A 22,717-nucleotide genomic window follows, 5' to 3' on the forward strand; every position below is an offset into this window, starting at 1 on the left:
CGCATCTTTTCTCTCATCTCTGTTAACAATTGATATATCACAAGCATTAAATCTTGCGATGATGGAGGTAGATTTACTGGTAAGGGGTTTGATGGCTCTCCACATCCTTCACCTCTTGCTCTCACCATACTAGTCGTTTCTTTCCTTGTATCGATTCCCACAGATGGCGCCAAATTGTAGAGGCATTTTTTCACTCTACCTTGAGATCCTCCTTAAGATTTTATAGCTTGGTGGATGGCTTGCAATAAGACCACTCCGACGATCAAGTTAGAAATCATGTCGAGCTAGCCAAGTGTTCTCTAAGAAGATTTGTTCTAACCTTTTGTGTGAGTTACTATCTGGTATTTATAGAGTTCCTTGCTCGTGGATTTCCTAGGATCCTTTCAATGATTTCTACTGAAGTAGTTATGCCTACTCCCTAATCTGTTAGCTGCAGGAGTTGCTACACCTAACATGTCAGGTAGGAGCAGGTTCAACTAATCTGTCAAGTTGGGGTTGTCACATCTGATTTTTCAGTGATGGAGTTGTCACATCTGATCTGACAGATTCCACAGGTACCCGACCTACTCTTATAGAGTGCGTGAGAAGGTCTATTTTAATATAGCTCAGTGTATTCTCCACTCGACTCAGAGAATCGCTTACGATTTTCTAAGATTGCCACGTGTCAATGACTTTGAGAAATACCTTCCACAATTATTGTGAAGAATATTTTTCGTATGACATCAAAGGGTGACACATGCATATTGGGATCACAAAAGGGTAATTTCAAACTTCGATAACCGAGTTCCAACCATATAGAAAAGACATCAGAGATGACGAACACGAGAAGAATCCAACTTATCAAATCTCTTGATAAGGTCGAAATATGGGAAGTTGGATGATTGAGAAACTCGGAGGCACGAGGAGATCGACTCTGGAGTTCAGAGTGAGATAGGTCAGAACACGAAGGGAGATTTGATCAATCGAATCCTCGAAAATCAGGGATTCGATCACAATAATAGCAGAAACTCGCGAAGATAAGGGAAAATCCCTAATCAGAAGGGATGAATTAACAATAGATACATTCTTAACAAGAGGGAACTACTAAAAACAATTAAGAGGTTGGGATTAAAAAAAATCATAGAAGATCATTGGGTTGGAACTCTATAAATACAAGGGTAATGGGCACCAAAGAGGTATGCATTCATTTTCTCTAAAAGCTCTACATCTATTTTGTACTATGGTCCTAACTTGGGCGTCGAAGAGGTGTTGTTGCAGGCACACCCAGAAGCACAAGAAGAAGAACTAAGTAGTGCAAATTTTTACAACTATAATCATCATCAATATTACTTGATTGACAGCATTTGTACTTGGGTTCAGACTTCTTGTCTTAGAGGCTAATGTTTTAATTTCATAACCACAATTTATAACTCGTGATTGAAGAAGAAAAATACCTGTACTTTCAAGGCCAACCTTCAAACTCCATTAGTAATGAAAGTTGATATAGGCAGCCCAAATTTTACTTATCACACACAAATTACTTAAATTATTTCTCTCACACCAATTAAAGATTAAAACACATTCTTCAAACATTACAAAGGTTTGTCTCAAATTATAACCAAAACATTATAATACTCATTCAAACAATTTCAGTAGTTGATTACAACTATGATTAGGTTCATATAAAATCCTAAAAACTAAAAAATAGAAATCTAACAAAATAAAATTACGAGAGAGCTTCTATTGGCACCCCCAACTTTACTTATTCTCAACATTCATTTATTTTTTTTATTTTAATTGGGGTGTGATAAGGAAGAGTTGGGGTGCCAATAGCAGCTCTCTTACTATATCTGGTCCCATTCCTCATGTTACATAAGCCCAAACCCAAAACCATCAGCTCATCTCTAAAACCCTGCCCACAATAAAGCATAAAGCACATTCATTGTATCCAGTCCAGTCACTCAACCCAATATTAGAATCCCAAAGGGTAGTGTTAAAGCCACCCCAATTATTATCAAAGGCACCCTGCATCATAACCAATTTTTTTGTCTTATATAAGTTAAAAGTTTCAGAATAGGCTGATTTTTGGTAAGAGTGATCTCTATGGTGATGAGATCATTCTTATTAAAAAATAAGCTCCTTCCAAAACTTTTAAACCCATAAAAAATGATTTATAAATTAAAATGAATGATTTGTAGTTCTTCAACTTGTTTTAATAGGATTAGAACTTTCTGAAGTTCATTCCAAAACTTTTAACCTATTTAAGACAAAAATAATTGGCTATGGTGTGGGGCTCCTTAGTAATAATTGGGGTGCCTTTAACACTATCCAATCCCAAAGTCAAATTAGCCAAGTTTGTGTACTTAAGCCAATTTAAAAAAGTATAAAAATAAAAATGTGCTAATTAAACTCTGAATTAGGGCCAATGATTGAACTCACAAATCACAATGGAACTGCATTGAGACCACCTAAGACCCAAAAGAGGTAATGATCAATTATCGATCCAATCCAAGATTGAACATACATTGACCACATTTTAAGGTTCAAAAGCGGCCATCTGAACATGTTTCTTTTTAAGGTTGTACATTTGTATTTGAGTTTATTTGATTTGTTTCAAGCACATGATCACCGGTGATATAGGATTTGACAATTGGCAATTCTTCATTGACGATCGTGTTCTTAGATACTATTGATTTCATCAAAAATCCATGATGATCATTCATCAATTTAATCGTTAATATTTTTTAACAACGAACCACCCTTTTGGTATGAATAGTTTACTAGCCTCGATGTGGACATCACAAATTGGACATCTTGTTTGGCTAATTTGATTCGATGGATGGATGAATCTTGCGATGTTAAGATGCAAGCAAGGGAATTCCAGAAAGTAGACAGCTACTTAAAAATACAATTCCGTCCACTTAGTAGAAATCTTAATTTTCCAATACTAAATTTCTAATATACATTCCCTATTTCTACTAACCTTGGTATAACAATACAATATCTCTTCTTCTCCTCCTCAACCACCCATTGATTGCTATATAGTATTTGTTTTTCAATCATACTTTCACGAGGCTCGAGGACGTTCTTGATGGGCCAGCAATGGATCTTGCATAGGCAACAGGTAAAGCCACTATCTTCTTAGCTTTGCTAACATATGCCCTCTTGGTGAAGTTATCATAATCATTAGCTTCGATCTCATCTAGTATTTGGCGATACAATAGCAATGCCGCCCACACCTGCAACAAACCATTAAAAAAAATCATCAATTTTATCAGAGTATTCACACATGTCTAGTATTAGTCGAACCTTGAAGCTAAGTTTTCAAGGCCCTGACACACATAGTGGCTGGCCTACCCATCACCATGGTCACTCTTTGATCAAGTACTAGTGGTGATGGTAGTAGTCACTCAACGTGGTAGGACAAAAAAGACTTTAGACATCACTTTTTAAATGATGTCTATAGAGTGATGTCTTATTCTTCGGATGAAAAGGAGCGCATAAAATGGGGTTTTAGATATTGATTTTCAAAAAACTATGTATAAAGTCACACACATTTTGACGCGATCCCTCCACCAATGAAAACTGCACTTTAGATGTAAATTTTTTTCAAAAATTGATGTCTATTTTAGAAAGAAAAAAAAAAGTGGTGTTTAGAGTATTTTTTGTAGTAGTTCCTTATTTTCTTACCGGCCATCTACTAGCTGAGCTAAGCTGAGTTACTCCTTTCTCTGCTACATCGAAGAACATCCGTGCCCTCTTGATTTGGTTCTTCATGAAGTTCCTCCACTTGTCTGTCACCCTCCCTGCAAATATGTCCTCATCCGAAAGCCCTGATTGAGCTAGTTCATCCTGCGGTAGATAAACCCGTCCTCTTCTTGCACTGAATTAAAAGAAAAACCATAAAGAAGATTAAAATGTTTTATATAACAAACTTAAAGTGGGTTCTGATAATATTTGTCAAGAAGATTACCGGCCTTCCGCATATTAACAAAAAAATTATCACTAGACAACGATCAAAATGATGCCCAAATGGATCCTATAATTGGACTTTGCACTATTTAGAATACCCACTTTTCCATATTTAGGTTAGTAGTACATGAGTTGCTATAGTAGTATATACCAATGATACTATTGGGATTGCACTTATATTCTTGTGGTGTGCATGCATGAACTTCAAACCAAATGATCACTGATCCTGCCAACATAATGGTGACAGTACCCAATCCCCCTTTTGGGAGAAACCCATGAATCAAAGTTTCATGCCAAATCTGAATGTCTCAGCAGAATCTGAAATGAAACATTGATATCAAAACATTGAATGTTTAGCACTTTCTCATAATGTTTCGGTCAAGACGGTTGTGGTTTTTCTCCAGACCGAAACATTACATCAAAACAAGATTTAAACCTTAGAGAACCCTCCATAACTTGCACATAAAGTAACAAATAAAGCTTGACACAACTCTTACTAGACATGAACCTACATGAACTCCACTTCACATACAGACATGAGTTGAGGATTAATTTGTCAACTTAGATGAATAGCAAGTTCTATGGATCAACACTCACTCTTCTCCAACATCCCTGAGTATGTTGGTTAGCTGATTTGCGATTCCTAAAGCCAAGGCAGCATTGTAGACACTCTCTGTTGATGCTTGTGATTCTGGTGCGATACCCATCACAGGAACGCTCATTAATCCAACAGTCCCAGCTACATAGTAACAATAAAGATAAAGCTCATCGAAGTTCTTGTATCTTGATTTCCTAAGGTCCATCCTCATTCCTTCAATCATGTCCTTGAATGGCTGAAAAATGAGAGATTTCAATCTTGGTTGAAAAGTTCAACATATATACAAGATAAATATAAACACTTGATTAAATTAATGAACTAAATAACAAAAATGTCCATGACTTATTAACTGATTTGGACAGAGAGATGTTCCTTTCCTAGCTAAAGGCCATTGATCATTAGAAATTTATGTAAATTGGTGTCGAACGATGGTTGCATCATAAGTGGTGGTATCCATAGTGACAAAACTCTGTGATATTTTGAAAAAATCACTAAGTTCTGAAAAAAATCATGATTAATCGACGATTTTTTGAAAAAATCACAGCTTATTATTATTTTTATAGCATTTTTAAGTCTTATTTTATCATTTAATATATGAAATACATTTTTTATTACTTTAAAAAACTATTTTTATAATTTAGTTTATCCAATGTTTTCCCAACTTTATTGACTTTTGCTAACTTTTTCCGAAGCTTTCTCTTGCCAAATTATTCCCGGCCCCAACTTTGTCACTATGGTGGTATCATATAGTGGTTACTTGTTAGGATTCAGCTTTGCCATACACGCATATTTGCTTTGAAAGAGTCATAAATCCTCCATCTCTAGATGTTGAACTCATCTTGCTTGTTAGACATTATCGGAAGAGACTCCTGCAGAAAAGAGTTCATTGTACTATTGTAAATCCCATTCAACAGAAAAGAGTTCATTTCTTGGGTTGGTTGTGACATTTTTTGCTCATAGAATCGATTGTCCTTCTTCGAGCCAACTACATCAATATATAATCTTTAAAAATAAATAAATAAATGAATAAACTAATGGGAAACAATTCCCCCAAAGAAAATGTCCTAAGCAGAAAGCAAATACAAATGTAGGGCAAAGCTGAGTACTTTAATACCTGAATGTCGACGGGAAACTTTGCAACCGTATCTGATAAAGCTGCATCAAGCATATCATATGGACGACCTTCAAAGAGATCCCCCAACCTCGATTCCCACCTGTCCAAAGCTTTTGGTGTTATGTGTGAAGCATTGGGCCCATCTACAAGTTCATCTGTCCTCCTACACCACACTGCAACACAACAAGATAAGTTAGGAAATAAAACATGAAAGAAAATTCCTTTTTATCCTATCATGTGATGAAGCTCAAAGTTATGGACAAAATGACAACTCAATTACATTGTTACATTTATATACACTATAATTACAGTAATATAAAAGTTTCCTAGAAATAGTCTTCTCCTCTTCTCCTTCCTATATTTCTTTTTCTTTCATTTGATATAATATACTTTTATTTTGACAGTTTGCATCTTTTACGCATCTTTTCCCCTATAAAAGATTTGATCCATTGAGTGGTTCCTAACTTTTAGAATGACAGAGTAGGACTGATGACCGTATAGTGGCATCAGTTTATCTACAAGAGTTACCAGTATAGTGTATTATGGTCACGAGACTAAGATCCCGGATTCTTGATTATAACTTCACATACTAAATATTCAAATCCACAATGAGTCTAACACCAAAATACATGATCATTCCTACATTAATCAGTATGAATAGAAGTCTAAGCATACTGATTTTAAACAATGAATCAGATTTTACGACGCCATGAATCAGATTTTAAACAATATAAATTTGTTAAATAACAAGCTTCTTACCTAGCAATTGTGTTTGATGACTTTAAAAAAACATAAGAATGTTTCCCCTTTTGGGTTTGGGGAAACTTATATCTCCTTTCAAGGTCCACACATATGCTTTTGTATAAAATAAAAAACAGATATAGCTTCAGTTTTTCTACCTCTGAGAAGCCCCCAAGCAGTGTTACCTTGGCACTTCAAGTCTTTGCCTTGCCAATGTACTGACACGACATGACATGACATGAAACTTCTAGACATTTCGCTTACGTATGCTAGAACCAGTTTCCCCTTTTTCTTACCCAAATGTATTACCAATAAGAGTGTGGATTATGAACTTAAGTAACTTGGGTAGCTGGATACTCAATGTTTCCTTCATGTGCAACAACTTACTAGAGTACCACCAAAAAAATCTGTCATACCACAATGTAATATTTGCACGGCCATGTTGTATTGAAATTTTTGAAGGTTGTCATGCCAGCCACTTTTGGACACCATGACACTTACCACCCGTGCCACATGTCAAGGTAACATTGACTATAAGAATACTACTTTGAAACTTTTGAACCTAGTTTTTTTATCAAGTAGGGTAGTATTGTTAACTAGAACAGTTACAACTTCATTTTCTTTTAGATGAGAATCGAAGTAGGATAGATGGTGATGTGGATTGAGTCCGATGGATGGAGTTGTGTTGTGAGCAGAATGTCATGAATTACATCATACAGGGAGAACTCCCCAACTGTTCTAGGGTTTTGTAAGAATGTGACCCTACATAAGGCTTAGTCATGAGTTCCTCCCAAGAAAGTATACGAGATGACCTTCGATGCAATAATCCCAAATTTACGATCCCACACCTGTTTTCTAATCCACTAATTGTTACAGATTCAACATCTAAAATTAATTTTTTAACGCAAAATTCTAATTAAGGTCACTCACCATAGATCGCCCATATTGCTCTTCGCCTCTCAGGGGTCATAAGCAATGTACCTGGGAAAAAAAAGAATAATAGAGACCATGAAAATTGAATCTCGAATTGATTCTATAATAGATGAATATCAACTAAAAATGATGCAAATTCAATAACAAATGAAAGAGAGAATGCTAACCCAAGTAAAATGTCTTTGCATACTCGGCGCAAACTTCACCACATCGATCGTAAGCCTCACTCAACAAACCCAATGTTCCGGGAACAACTAAGTCCGGTTTCACATCCAGATCCCCAGTTTTAGACCTTAATTGCTCTTTAACCAAAGCTGCTTGTTTAAGCACCACATTGTAAACCTTCTGCTCTGATGAAACCACGATTTCTCCTGCTGTGTTTGCCACCAAACTAGACACTATTGGGAAGTTAAGCCCATTGTTATCTGACCCACCTAAACAAGAATACTTCAAATCTGAACTTAAAGAGCAAGATTTCCATTTGAGTTTCTTCCCTTTATGTTTCCCTTCAAACCTTTTTGATCTAAGATTTCTTTTAGTTAGGGAATTTGAGCTACTATGATGAAACCCATAATAAAGAAAGTTATAGGTTTCTGTATTAGGTGACACAACCCATAACAAAGAACCAGACATCTTCTAAGTTCAAACCCTTTGATGCTCTTTATCTCTCTCTCTCAAATTCGACTAGATTTTATCTCAAATTAGGAATGAAAAAGCTAAGAAATCTTAATAAAATCAAAATAACTAAACTAACGGACACGAACCCAGTTGAGGATTCTAAGAAGTAAAGATTCAAACCAAACAAGTAAATAAATTCTCCAACTAACCCTCCAAGGAGAAAGCTTTTCAGTTCTTGAAACAAGAAGCCAAATTGTATTAAATTCAACCAATAAGTCTTCTTCTCTCCACAATTCCAGAACCTAAAACAAATTGTTTTTGTTTTTTTGTTTCAATTTTTTTTTTTTTTTTGGTTTGAGTGATGCCCACTTGGGTTTGTGTTGTCCGAATGCAATCTTGATAGGTTGGTTCATGAAATCCAATAAAGGTAACACGTGGCATAAACTCACCAATGGATTGGAAGATAACGTTATCAGTTATGAGCATTGGTCTAAATAGCTGACAAGTGGAATTGGCCCACGTGTAATAGGTTCGAGAAACTTAAGGTGGTCCCCTCACAGGCCACCACCACCACCACCACCACCACAAACACACGTATATATGCACATATGGTTCAGTGTGCACAGAACCATAAATACTTCTCACTCGTATCTCGATGAAAAGTATATATATGATTCTGTACAAACATCCACCTCAGCAATGTTTAAAAATATGTCCATTTCAATGTTACTTCAGCATTTTTCCTGTAAAATATAAAACATGGGAAGTGAGCTGGGAAACCACGTACTGTCGAATGTGGGGCTGTTGAAACGTGTGGAAAGGAGACAAGAAATGTTGTCTTTCCGACACCTAGTAGTAGCGAGCACCAACCCATGACGTCTTAAACCATGGATGGACGCTCCATTTCACTTGCAAATATTAATTAAGACGATCCATTATTTAACACGTAAGACTGCACTTTATAGGGTGAAGGTTGACTTGAAAAGTGGGAGATGAGAAAAACCATTTAGTGATACAACTTGTGACCTCCTTCACATTATTAATTATTGTTTTAAAATAATTCAAACTATAAATTTTAACACTGTCAATGAAAAGGGAGGTAAGTGTAATTATCAAAATATTAAGTGACCAATATGAAATTATGTCAAACTATAGAGAGTCAAAGTATAATTTACCCAAAAATAAAAATAAAAAATAAGTAAATAGTTGAGAATAATAAAAGATGGATTGCCAATAGCAACTATTTTTTTTAATTGAAGTAGTTGTGCTAAGTAAAAAAAAATATGTGGTATCATTTTAAGAGTAGAAGATGAAAAGATATAACTGAAGAGATATTAGTGGAAAGGGTATTAGAGTAAAGAAAATAGAATTGTAAGGGCATTCTTTGAAAGAATGTAAAAGAGGAAAAATAATAAATTTGAAAGGGTATTATTGAAAATAAAATAATAGGAAAGACAATAAAATTAAAAATAATCATCGAGATTCATAATGAGATTAAATTATAACCCCTCTTTATATGAGAGATAAATGGAGTGGGATTCATCTTTATATTTTATTATAAGGATATCTATCAGACATACCTATATCTTGCATTTTTATTACAAATGCTCCATTAAAGTTCTAACAACTCGAATGGAACCTTACTTTATCAAGTTTTTTACTCAACAAACCTTGAAGTGGTGTCAAAATATTTAAAAGATTAAATATCTATAATATCATCAGTTCTTTAAATCAATACCTATTGTATCATCTCTCTTTAAATCAATACCTATTGTATCTCTCTATCTATCTATATATATATATATATATATATATTCTATATATATATATATATATATATATATATATCTATATATTATCTCTTCCAATCATGGATCAAACCCAATTTTTTTCTTTAAATATGAGTTTTACCATGAAATTTTGAGGGTTATGGTGTTGGATTTTCAATGTGGCCCTGTGGGCCCAATGATGGTTTTGAGAAAGTGAATTAATGTTAAAAGGATAGCGAGAGGATAAAATATGTATTTGATTTGAAGAATTAGGGGTATTATAGGTATTTAATTTCTTAAAAGTATGTAAATCTCATTCCAAGGTTTGTTGAGTAACAAACTTGATAAAGTAAGATTCCCTTAGAGTTGTAAAAACTCCAAGGGAGTTTTTATAATAAAAATGCAACAAATAGGTGTATCAGTTAATTCTCTCTTTATTATACTAGTTTTTATGCAAGTGCAACGCATGTAGATTTTTTATAGGAAAAATTACTTAAAGGTCTTGGCAAAGAGATTTTTCTCTAAATAGTCCCTCAATTTGAGGCGTTCTCTTAATAGTCCATTCAGTAATTTTATTTCTTAATAGTCCATGGACCTCATCTCATGTTTATAATGTCTTCGAAATACCCAAATTACCATTTTTCTCATTTTTCTATCTCCTTCACTTAGTTAGGTTTTCCAGTGGTGGTTGCGATCATTTCTGAAGATCTTTGATTATTTTCAATAATCTCTAATCATAAATGACTATTGGAGAATGATATTTTCTTAATTTTGAACATTTATATGTTTTTTTTTTATTTAATTAAATGATTTATAATTAAAAAAATGAAAAACGAAGATAAGATTTTAAATTTTTATTATTATGTTGAAATATTTTATTTGAAACTTAATTTATGCATTTTGGATATTTCGAGTAGATTTACCCAGTGTCGAACTCAAAAAACTTAATAAAAATAATTAAAAAAATCTCAATCACATTTACAATGTCAAGTTCGCCTCTTTTTATTGTTTATTTCAACATTTTTATTGTTGAACTCACCACGTAATGTCGAGTTTACCACTTTTTATTTTCTAGTTCAACATTTAATTACTGTCGAGTTTGACGATTTTTTTAATGAAAATATTATATAACTCGACAATAATTAAATGTTGAACTAAACAATAATAAGTAGTGAACTTGATACTATAATGTGAACCAGATATTTTGTTCTTTTTTCAACTATGATACTTGGTTAATCTCCTCGAAATACTCAAAATGCATATATCATAGTTGCAAATCAAAAGTTACAATGTAATCATAAAAAAATTTAGAATCTCAACTTCATTCTTTATTTTTTTAATGAAACATCGAAACAAATATAAAAAAATGCATATAAATATTCAAAATTAAGATAATATCATTCTCCATTTGTCATTCATGATCAAAGATCATCGAAAATGATCACTATCGCCATTGGAAAACTTAAATGAAGAAGATGAGAAAATGGTAGTTTGGGTATTTCAAAAACATTATTATACACATGAGATGAGGTCCGAGGACTATTAAGAAAAGAAAAACTTACTAAATTGACTATTACGAGACCGTCCAAAACTTAGGGATTATTTAGAGAAAAAAAAAAAGTCCCTCCACCAGTGTCAAATAAGTAATTTCCCTTTTTAAAATAAAATTCTTAGTTATTAAGTTTAAAATATATATGAAAAATCAATTATTTGACTTGTATTAATTTTATTTTATATTCAATACTTTCTTCTCTTTTAATTTTTTTATATTCTATTATTTTTTATGATTGTTACATATTTATTTAACTTAGATTTTGTTTTAGAGATATGAGAGTTGTCTCATTTTTTTTATTTATTGTCATGTGGTTGTGATTTATATTAGCTTCGTTCTTGCTTGTTTGCACTGTAAAACAATGCAAACAAAAACGTTCTCGTCAATTTATGGAATACGTGTGCTTGGATGCTAAAATCTTCATAGGCCCCGCCGTAAACTATTACGAAATGTAGTCAAAATCATAATAAAATCAATGTTTCTTTGAACGATAATAAATTCAAGCAACGAATGATGGAAATTATTTATTCTTTCATCCTCTGAAGCTATGATTTCTCTTAGTCAACGCAAGATTACATGAGGTTCAATTTAAACTCTCTTTCTCCACCACAATTTTAACTACCACGTATGAATTGAAATACTATTTTTTTGTTTCTAGATCTGAAATTTTATAATATATCTTATTAAAATTTCAAAAGAGGTACTCTCTTCTATATTCTCCTTTTTAGATTTAATCTTTTTTGTTTCGAGTTTCTTATTTTTCATATCTTAATTCTAGAAATTTATTGTCTTGATTTGTTTTCGTATTAACAGAGTAATCACATAATATTGACAAATAACATTTTAAAGGTTCACAATTTTTTTTTTTTTTTTTGACATAATACTTAACCGTTTTCAACCGAGATCATTTTTAAATATAGATATAAGTTAGATTTCTCAAAATATGTTTCAAATTCTGTTACTAATTTTATAAATTATTTCTTAAATGAAGACAAACCAATACGTGAATGGTTCACAATCCAAATCACAGGCCCAAGCCTGCTATTACGACCCGCTTAGGCCCAGCCCGAATCCGACCCGTCTTATTTGTAACCCTTCTCTCACAGGCGTACTTCATTTCCTCTCTCTCTCTCTCACTGAAAGTTGCTTAAGAATTTTTTAGCGCCACTGCCACACCAGAGATCTGAGGAAAAATGTAAAGTTTCTAAACCCCTGTTTTCTTCTTCAAGTATTATTCTTCTTTGAACTGTTAAAAGCTTTCATTATGATTTATACTTGAAAACATTTCATGCTTGACCTTATGATCTTTGTAATTTTGATTCTTGCATTCTATATTTCCTATTTTTGAAACTATTTATTGTTTTATAATTTAAATTTACATGTTCCCTCAATGTGTTACTTGGAAAACTGATTGAAATTCTTTTTAAAGCACAATTGGGAAATCTTTTGATGTTATTCAAACCTGTGAGCATGTTTACTGTGAATTATTTCTTATTTAATTGAGAAATAATTGATTTAACCCTGATATGCTTTTTTTTCCCTGTATAATCATTATTGATAATTTTCCTTGAGAAGGTAATTCACTCTCTTCATCAACGTTAGTTTGAATTTTCCCTTAATGTCTCGTGCCTATTTCGAATAATCCCCATTATCGGATTTGAACCTATGACTTACGAGTTACGCCTTACCTTGGCGTTACTCGGCCGCTGAGTTAAAGGGCCCAATTGATTCAATTCTTAAATGATCCAGTCCACTATGTATATATGGTGAGGATCCCATGACTCCTAATAATGACTGATGAAAAAACACATGATCCCAATCCTTTAAATGCAAAATCGAATGGTTGAGATTTATCCTCGGTTCCGAGATTTGTGTTATCAAGATACTCATAAATCTCAACCATTGGATTTTGTGTTTAAAGGGTTGGGACCATGTGTTTTTTTCATGAGTCATTCTTAGGAGTCAACAGATCCCTACTCATGTAACTAATATATGTACATATCATATATATACATATATTTGCATAATGGATCATTCAAGAAAAAGAATCGGGTTTGTTTAGGAAGTAAATGCTTATTATATGTTTCTTGTGAGCAGTCAAAATTGGTTCAGGGGAACAAGATCCTACCATATCAGCTATCAACCTTGTGTTGGTTCTCCATCCTATCTTAAAGTTCTCATCCATTTGAAAGTCTTCCATCAGACACAATTAAATGATTGTTTAACATTTTAAATTTAATCTTAGGAGTAGAGAGCATCAATATTTGGTTAATGCAATACTGCACCATTACATAGTACAACAATTATTGGTTTCTTTTTCTAACGTGTTGTGCATATCTAAATTACAGTTACCCCAAGTTGGGAAATGTTGTTTAAAATAGTTTGTGAACTACATCAAGGAAGCATTTGTATAAAATAATACCAAGTGTAGGTATGCATGTTTGTTCAAATTTAAAACATCTAGACTTTATAATAGAGAAAACTACAAATGGTCTTGGTGGAATCTATGGCATGATAGTTGGTGATGGAAGCAATAGTTGGGAACCAAAGTCCAAAGTTCTTAGTAGAAGGAGACAAGATAGTTGCACACTATTTCGATATCACTTATAGAAGCAATGTGGAGAAAATATCTTTTTTTTTCTTTCATTTTTTGATAGGTTTAAGTGTGTGAAGGTGTGTTGTTTTGATCCCAACCAGGTTTGTGATATTACCACTCACAGACTTGGAACTTTGCTGTTATGTTATTCTTACCCTTTTAAACACTCAAAAACCGCAGGTTTTTGTTGTTTATCCCTTGTTTGCTCTTCTTCAGATATAGGCTTGATTAGGGTTTCGAGTGAGCAATTCTTAGGTATGTTTTTTTCTTGCATTTCAAGCATTTTCTTTGGTCTCTTTTATACCTTCTTTGGTCAATATATGCTGTTTTTGTTGGTGGTTTTTTACATAATAATCTTATTTTAACATTTAACTCGACCATGTTCCTCAATCAAGTCATAAAAATCTGAAACTTTTTGTTGTAGAACCAAACATTTTAAAAAAATCTCTCATTGTTTTCTTTGAGATAGAGTTGAATGATGAAATATGACTAGTATTGCTTCTCTGGGAGGATTGGTGACTGTCAAGGGTGGGAGAGATGATATGGTTTTAGAGGACTATGAGGACTGCAATACAAGGTTAGGTGTGTCTTAGTGGAGTTTAGGTCAGTGTTGGGGCTGCTAGGTACAGCCAAAGAATTGTTGGTAATGACTTCTTGAGAACATAGGCAATATTGCTACGGAGTTCGGTTTATTTTTATTTTGCTCAACAAGAAAGGTGGTTAGTAGTCAATGCGAAAGTGGGTTCAATAGGATTTAAACCTAGGTCGTGGGTCAACACTCCCCTCGCCTTTACCAATTTTGCTAAGTTGGCACCTTCTAGGAGTTCAGTTTATACTTTGCTAGTAAGGATAGGTTGGTGCGAGTATTCCTATCTAGATGGTCGGAGGAAATTGCGGTTCCCTTGGGTGAGTTTTGTAAGAGGGCTTAGAACCATAACTCAATTGGTTGACATGTTTCAATGCAACTCTGAGGTCATGGTTCAAGTCCAACTTATCAATAAAAAAAGTGTTTTGTAAGTTAGGAAGATGTGTGGAGTGTTGTTCCCACATCCTAAGTAACCACTAATCCTTTACCTACCAAAAAAAAGTTTTGTTGGTAAGGCATCAAAGGTTCAAAACAAAACTGCTGGAGTAAAACAATTACCTTGGCATGAAGAGGGTCATAGAAGAAGATGTCATTCCCCTAATTTGAAGTTGAGAAGGAAGTGTAGGGTCCCATTAAGAAAGGGAGAAAAACCTCCTCAGAGGAAAGAGGTGGAAAGTTTGAAAAAAAATATAAGCAGTCGCATGTTGAATGAATTAAGTGATTGGGTTAGAGGGAGACGAAATCTAATAAACCAATGAAGTTAAAACTTTTGATGGAATGTTAGAGATCTAGGAAGCAAGTAAAGACGGTGCATGGTAAAATTGTGATCCTGCTGGAGACCCCAAAAGTGTGGTGGTGCATCAGAGACAAAGTTAGATTGTTTGAATAAAAGTACCATTAGAGATGTGTATATTAGTGAGATAGGGTGACCAATTCTTTGGCTTTACGCTCAGTTGGAGTTGTTCCAATTATGTGGGACAAAAAAGTTACCTCGGTTATCGATTAATTGGTTGAAACATTTTTCAATTTCCATCCCTTATTAGGATAAAGATGTGAATTTTCCATGGGTCTTCACAGTGTGTATGGTCCTTCAGACCAGTCCTAGGGAAGGCAATATTTGGAAGAGCTTGATGTATTGCGGATTTGTGAGATATTCCTTGGTGTTAGGATGTGATTAGGTTCTCCTTCGGAAAAAAAAGGTGCCATCTAGTTATCAAGAATTATGAAGAAGGTTGAGGAGTTTGAAAGACATGATTTGATGGACTTACCGCTTGAGGTATGTTTGTTCACATTGTTGAATAATCAAGAAAATTTGGTTGTTAGCAAGTTGGATAGATTTTTTGTTTGTTGCTCGTTAGAAATCCATATTCCTTCGTTAAGGAAAAAGGCCATATCGGGACCCACCTTGGCATGTACTCCAATTTCTAGTGGTTGAGGAAGGACAATATGAGCCTATTCATTTTAGATTCTAGAATATGTAGCTCAAGCATCCAAACTCTTTGTAGAGAAACTTTGTGAGTGTTAGGAAACCTTTCCTAATATGGGGAGGACATGAATGTCTTTAGGAATAAGTTAAAAAGGTTAAAAGAAAAGTTAAAGATTGGGAACAAAGAAGAGTTTGAAAATGTGGATCGAAGTAAGAAAGAGGTTTTTGAAGTGATTAAAGAGTTGGGTAGGAAAGAGGAGACTAAGGGCTGTTTGAGGAGGAAAATATTAAAGAGTGAATGCTAAAGATGAATTTTTAAGAATTTGAAAGATAGAAGAGATCAATTGGATGCAAAAAACCAAGGTAAGATGGCTAAAAGAAGGGGATAACAATACCAATTATTTTTATAAAAAAATTTATATTGTAAGGTGGAAAATACTTACAAGAGGTCAAATTCATTTTCTTGGATAAGATTAATAGGAGAGTCTTGGAATTGCATATAGAATGGGATTGTGAATTTCCACTCTAAACTAAATGCTAAGAGTGAGGTGCATCGACGACAAGTAAAGGAGTTCACTTTGAAGAAATTAACTTATATCAAGCTAGGAAGGCTTGAGAGGCCATTTGAAGTGAAGGGAGTGCACATGGCTATTATAGCCCTAGATAGGAAGAAAGTTCAGAGGCCTGAGGTTTTCAATGGAATTTTACAAAAAAAATTGGGAGTTGATTAAGAACGACTTCATGAAGGTGATCGTTGAATTGCAAGAAGAGATCTTATCTGATTCTGGGGCAAATTGCACTTTCATGGTTATAATTCCTAAGACGTAAAAGCAGAGGATATTTAGGATATTTAGGAATTGAGGCCAATAGGTTTGGTTGGAAGTTGTTTTGAATCATAACAAAGCTCTTTACTAAGATTTTGATCAATGTTACCCCCAAATTATTGCTAAGGAGCAAGGAGCTTCCATGATAGATAAACAAATCCCAAGTGGAGAATTAATTACTAATGAATATTGATTATTGGATTTAAAGAAAGAAAGGTTGTATGTAAGGTTGATATCGAAAAGGCTTATGATCTCATATGTTGGAAATTTCTTTTGGTGGCTTATGGAGATCGGACATGATGGAAGCAATATGTAATTTTTTTTTTTGCATTGTTTTCGATATTGGTTAATGGTTCCCCAACTATTATAGGGTAATGGTGGCTTGGTTCATTTTTTTGTGTACGGAGGGTGATATGTAATTTTAAAATTTTGGAGGGAGTGTTCTATAGTTTAAAAAGTTGAGTGAGCATTTCGTAATTTTGTAAAGTTGAAGGGAATTTTCTACAATTTTTATTCGGGAGATTTATGTAATTTGTAGATTTCTTATGGTGAGATATTTAGACTTAAGAAGAATTACAATAGCTCTCTCTCTCTCTAAACTTGAAAGAGAGAATATGAAGGGAAAAATGTAATCCAGGGTATTCTTTTTTTATGTGACAAGGTGTGTCCATCCTTTTGGAAGTGGCACTGATCCCAACAGATAGGCCCTACCACCACAAACAGGCGTATTAGGTAAAGTCATTGGGTGGAGAGACTTGATCTCATAAACATGGGGAAGCACGCCATGATCGTCGAACCACCTCTCAAGTGGTAATTCATGGAATTGGAATTATGCAATAGGAATTCTCTCTCACCATAAGAGAGAACTCCGATTCATGAAGCAAAAGAAATCTGTAAATTTCTTCTTTGCTCTTCTAATTTTCTTAGTTAGATTTCATATTCTTTTAATTCCTTTTATGTTCTTCATGAATTCTTAGATAAATTTTTCATTTTTCTATAATTTATTTTCATGCTCTTCATTTTCTCCATGAATTCTCTTACCAATCCTTGATCTAACTCTACTTAAATGTGGGAGAACCTACTCCATTAGTAACAAACTCAAATGTCTCGTAATAAAATGGTGCTTTCTACAAGATCTCATTCATCTCCCTTCTCATGAAGTTAGATCTCTCATACATTATTGATTTGTCTTTCAATTCGTTTTTCATTAGATCTATGTTTTTTTTTCCGGACCTTTTTTTTTTATTAAATGAAATTCCATTGAATCTGTAATTATCAATCAAAATTTATCATGAATCTGTTTTCTTTGTAAATTTTCATTCAAATCTGAAAATTCGGCATCACTTGCTAATAGATCTGTATTTTTCTTCAAGCTTATGTTCGGATATATAGTGTAATTTCTAGATGTATATCCTTTTTCACCCTCTTTGAAACTGAAGTGGAAATTTCAGTTCATAAATTTTAGAACTATATTTTTCTACGATTCTTTCTTTCCCTGTTTCTCTCCAAAGTTTCTACCAATTCAGTTTCAGACCTGTATTTTTATTTGCTAGAGAATCAGTGGATTCATCATTAGAAATATAATTTCGGTTTGAGGTTGATTGAGTTGACTGAAGGTTTTTGCTAATGATCGGCTGGTGAAGGGTGATCATGAAAAGGTCTTGAAACTTTGAGTGCGTTCATATAGGTGGAGATCAATTTCTGCTTGAAGATCTATTTGTAACTTTTGTGTCAAGATTTTATGTAATTTTAGAGTTAATTTGCTTGGAGATTGAACATCCATCGTCGATTTTATTAGTGATGGTGATCTTATGTGCTTGTCTAGACTTGCTGTTGATACATGGGACACTGTACACTGATGTAGCAACTTTATTTACAAGTTCGAGAGGTTGGATTGTCAATGATCATATTTATCCCAGTGGTTACAGATTGCATCCTTCATCGAACTAACCAAGTTGTCCTAAACTGGAAGAACTTTGATACAAGAGGCTTGAATCTATTGGATTTCTATCCAAAATTGGTATTTGATTAGAGATACAGATTTGTTTCATTATGTTTTATGCCATTTGTAGTGGTGAACTTCTATGTTGTGAGGAAAGATGTTCGCTTCTTTGTACGGTCAATTGCTTTCCATCCAACGGAAGAAAAGGCAGGCACGCTTTTGGTGCTGTAACTAATGTTATTGGGCTGAAATTGTCATTTAGAAGTTCATAAGATGTTTCAAATCCAACATTGAATGATTATTGATTGCAAATAGGATTCCTGCTATGAGAAAGAGGAAAACATGATAATTTCTTTAGAACATGATCAAATGTTAAAATTTGACAACTATAAAATTATGAATTGTTATTATTTTTTTTCTTTTTCAAATATTAGGTATACATATTATTTATTTTTAAATGTTTATGCCTGTGAGGCTTACACCTAACCAATTGAAAACACTGATAAATCGCTGGAAGATAGTGTTAATTTTCTCTTATAAGGCAAGTGAAAAATTGAAAATCATCTCCTTCATTTTGATTTTGCTGGAAAAGTTTAGAAGCTATTTTCTATCAACTTGGGTTGTGCTATATCATGCCGAAATATTCCTTGAAAGTTATTTAGAATCGGTTTTCCAATGTTCTCTCTTATGGAGAAGTCAATTGAGACTGCTTCATTTTGTGATTTGTGGTGTTCATGGAAAGAGAAGTTTTCGACTAAAAGGAGTGCATGCAAGATGCTATTCTTCGAATTAAAAAATCTTTTGTTCAAGTGGTTCTGAATGTTCTTTGAATGTGGAGTGGTCCCCAGTGTTCCGTGACTATAGAAGCCTCTTTTTTGATGATTTTGTTTGTAGATGGGTATCTCTTGTATACAAAGGATGGTAGGTATGCTGTTTTTTAATTTTTGTTCTTTGCAGGTCTCCTTGACCTCTTTGATTTTCTTTCTCTGTTTAAGGTCTCTTGGTGTCAACCCCACTCAGTCACATCCCTTTTGTTTGGCTGGAAGTTCACCACCTTTTCTGGCAGATTGAAGATGTTGTGGAGATTCAGGCCCTTCACCATTTGTTAGGGCTTGTGGAAAGAGAGGAACGGGCACACGTTTGATGGGAAGGAGAGCTCATTGCAGGAGTTAATCTTTAGTATTCTTGTTTTTGTGGTGTAGTGTAAGGATTTAGAGGGTTGGTTTTTTAAGATTTCCTTTTTAGGTGGGATATTGTAGGTTGCATCTTTTGCCTTGAGGACTCATGGAGTCATCTTATTGATAGGCGAACAACAGGAATTGAACCCGTGGTTATAGCATTCCTTCCCTCATTCGTGGCTACATCACATATAATTATATACTTGTGTCAGTGAATAGACTTTTGTTAATTATCAAAAAATAAACTATAGCTCCTCATTTTTAAATCTAAAATCATTATGAATTATACCACTGTTTTCTTCTCCTTTTGTTGAATGTGACAGGAACCACCTAGGATTTGATCCAATGGTTTCTCAGTTAATTGGTCTTGACATATGTCTGGTATTGGCTTTTCAGAATTAAAGATGGGAACAAGAGGTGTTGTAGGGGATAAATGGTCAATGAGGGTTCTATGGCTCTGTGCCCTTGGAAGTGCAGTAGGTAAGATGTCCTACCCTCTCTTTTTTTCTTTTGCTTTTTTAATTACTTTGAGGTGATATCGGTATTTATACCTACATTGTGGCAATCTAGATTGTCGATCATATTATAACACTGCTTTCAGTGTTTTATTTTATTCTAATGCTTGTCAAGTACCAACTTTATAGGATTGTGGATGGTCGGTGTAGAAAGACAAGCACAAAACAGGGAACGGATGATAGCTGAAAGTTTGAGGGCTATGGAAGATGAGCAATCCCGTGGCGAAGAAGTTTAAAGGCAGAGAGACATCTAAATGCTCTCAAACCTTTTAGTACCTTTTTCTGTGCTTCATCATTTCTTTTAAATCATAGCCTTTATTTTAGGTATCAAGTGTCAGTTTGTCTGTTCAACCTTAGAAAACAGCGACAATTGCTACTTGAAAAGCATCTAGTGGTTTTGTTCTCCTCTATAAAACATGACCATGCTATGCTGACTGATTGCGAATAAGCAAATAGACCAATGCAATAGATTACTTTATTTCATTGCGACAAGTAATTTGCACTTCTTTTTTTTTTTCAAAGGGGGTTGCGACTGACTGAGATCTTCATAGCTTACATGCATTTGGAATGAATTGTTTTTCATCGGGATTGCTAAGACAACAACAATTGTAGAAACCATCACCAAGCGGGTCCACACTCTAGTAATTACTTGTCACTTTTATTTCATATTCACCTTTGTAATTTTGAGTTGTAATGTATCAAGATATTTTGTTTATGCGAAACTGATTTTCAAGGTTTTTATGGAGTTTACATTAGACATGTTTCTATGAATTTCCATGATTACGGCTTAGTCCAGGCATCACTCTTTGGTTATAGTGAGGATTGCGCTAAAAGGTTTTACCCTTGAAAATGCCTTGTTGCATACTTGATTCGAATCTTTTGTTGGAGCTAAAAATGCCTTTTTTTTGCTTCATGGGCTGAGATCAAACTTTGAGTGTTCAGGAAATACAGCAAATACATGCCTGTAAGGGCATGCACTTTGCATGTTCAAGCTCGCATCAAATTTGTCTTTGAGCTTCCATCGAGATCTATTTTCTCTACCGATGCAATAAATTGGAGAAGTTGAAGATGAAGATCCAGTTTTAATGATACCCTACCACACAAAGATGGTGAGCTGGGAAGGATAATGGATTTGATTCAGGCAACACATAAATCAATTATGCGTATAGAGTGAAATCGATGTTTTCCATGCATAGAAAGCTTGTTATATTATGCTACAATGTCATGGGGAACATTTATTGAGTCCACCAACCTTATTGACTCTTTTCTAGAAACAAATAATCAACTTGATCGATGACATCTAGTAATCGTATTTGAGTATGTTTTTTAATGGTTAATTTCAAGCCATTGGTTTGATCATTTCCTGTACTCAAATATAATGTAAGTTGTCGAACTACAATTTGGAATTTGTGGCCGAGAAAACCCTCGACAATCTACTCTCCAAGCCATGTCTTGCTTACTAATGGGGCACAAACCAAATGGTTTTAAAGATTCATGGATGAAAATTGAGATAAATTGAAGAAAGTTACGTAAGAAGAGATCAATCTCTCTAAGTATAATAACAATATCTTATAATCAATTGCCTAAAGGTTGAAAAAACATCGAAACAAATAAATCTTTAGGTTAAAGATTGATGGGGTGATAACATAACCATCTAGCTGTTACAGTTTTGTGGAATACTCTCTACTTGCTTTATTGTATTTTTGTTTATCCCTTAAACTTTATTTTCTTTCAAGTCCTTCCTCCTTTTTTTTCAATAATATCCCTCTAGTTTTATTATCTTTTCTCTTTTACCCCCCTTTCAATAATAATACTCTAACTTTATTATATTTACCTATTTAATCCACTTTATTGTCTTTCCTCATCTCACCCTTTCGTGATAATACACTTCAACTTTATTATTCTTCATCTTTACCCTCTTAATCTTGAAGTTTTTCAATAATAGCCCTCTAACTTTATTATTTTTTCGTTTTTACCTCTCTTAACCTTAAAGAGAATAAATTCTAGTAAATTAATAAATATTATACTGATCTTTTTCCAAGTAGACTCTCAAGACCTTGAACAACAACTTCGATGGTGTAATCCTCTTCTCCCGTAGTGCTAGGGTACTGGTGTGGTACTTGTCAAAAATCCTCTTGATGCCCCAATTAGTATTGGAATGGATCAAAACAACTTTCTATGAATCTTCTCTCTCTATCAAAAAGTCTTTTCCCTAGTGTCCTCCCTATTTATAGATGGAGCCACTCCTTCTATCCACGTTCATTGCCACACAATCTCCTCCTTAATTCAAGGGATATGGGAATATCCTCCCCTCATAATCTCGGTAGTCTATTATAGGGAAGAATCTTTAATAGAAAGACTACTCAATTGAGGA

General features: G+C 33.9%; 2 protein-coding genes across 4 annotated transcripts; one reads left to right on the forward strand and one right to left on the reverse strand.

Annotated features, from left to right (window-relative positions):
- Window positions 1-2,878: 2,878 nt before the first annotated feature.
- Window positions 2,879-8,307, reverse strand: LOC147406345 (phytoene synthase 2, chloroplastic-like). The gene is made up of 6 exons (XM_086434299.1): window positions 7,505-8,307; window positions 7,335-7,385; window positions 5,664-5,836; window positions 4,549-4,784; window positions 3,670-3,862; window positions 2,879-3,218 (listed from the first exon to the last, which is right to left on the reverse strand). The coding sequence occupies exons 1-6, from the start codon at window positions 7,968-7,970 to the stop codon at window positions 3,039-3,041; spliced, it is 1,299 nt and encodes a 432-aa protein (XP_086290425.1). The 5' UTR covers window positions 7,971-8,307; the 3' UTR covers window positions 2,879-3,038.
- Window positions 8,308-12,343: 4,036 nt separating this feature from the next.
- Window positions 12,344-20,835, forward strand: LOC147406346 (HrpN-interacting protein from malus protein). 3 transcript variants are annotated; one of them, XM_086434301.1, is made up of 4 exons: window positions 12,416-12,471; window positions 18,534-18,728; window positions 20,225-20,308; window positions 20,473-20,835. In XM_086434301.1, exons 3-4 carry the CDS (start codon window positions 20,233-20,235, stop codon window positions 20,577-20,579), a joined length of 183 nt encoding a protein of 60 aa, XP_086290427.1. In that variant the 5' UTR covers window positions 12,416-12,471; window positions 18,534-18,728; window positions 20,225-20,232; the 3' UTR covers window positions 20,580-20,835. The 3 variants fall into 3 exon arrangements, with proteins under 3 accessions (XP_086290426.1, XP_086290427.1, XP_086290428.1); XM_086434300.1 differs by lacking the exon at window positions 18,534-18,728 and having other exon boundaries at window positions 12,344-12,471; XM_086434302.1 differs by lacking the exons at window positions 12,416-12,471; window positions 18,534-18,728 and adding an exon at window positions 14,089-14,127.
- The last annotated feature ends 1,882 nt before the right edge of the window (window positions 20,836-22,717 follow it).

This window comes from Akebia trifoliata, chromosome 3 (genome assembly GCF_017979445.1).
Source record: "Akebia trifoliata isolate Shusen 1 chromosome 3, ASM1797944v1, whole genome shotgun sequence".
Taxonomy (NCBI): Eukaryota; Viridiplantae; Streptophyta; class Magnoliopsida; order Ranunculales; family Lardizabalaceae; genus Akebia; species Akebia trifoliata.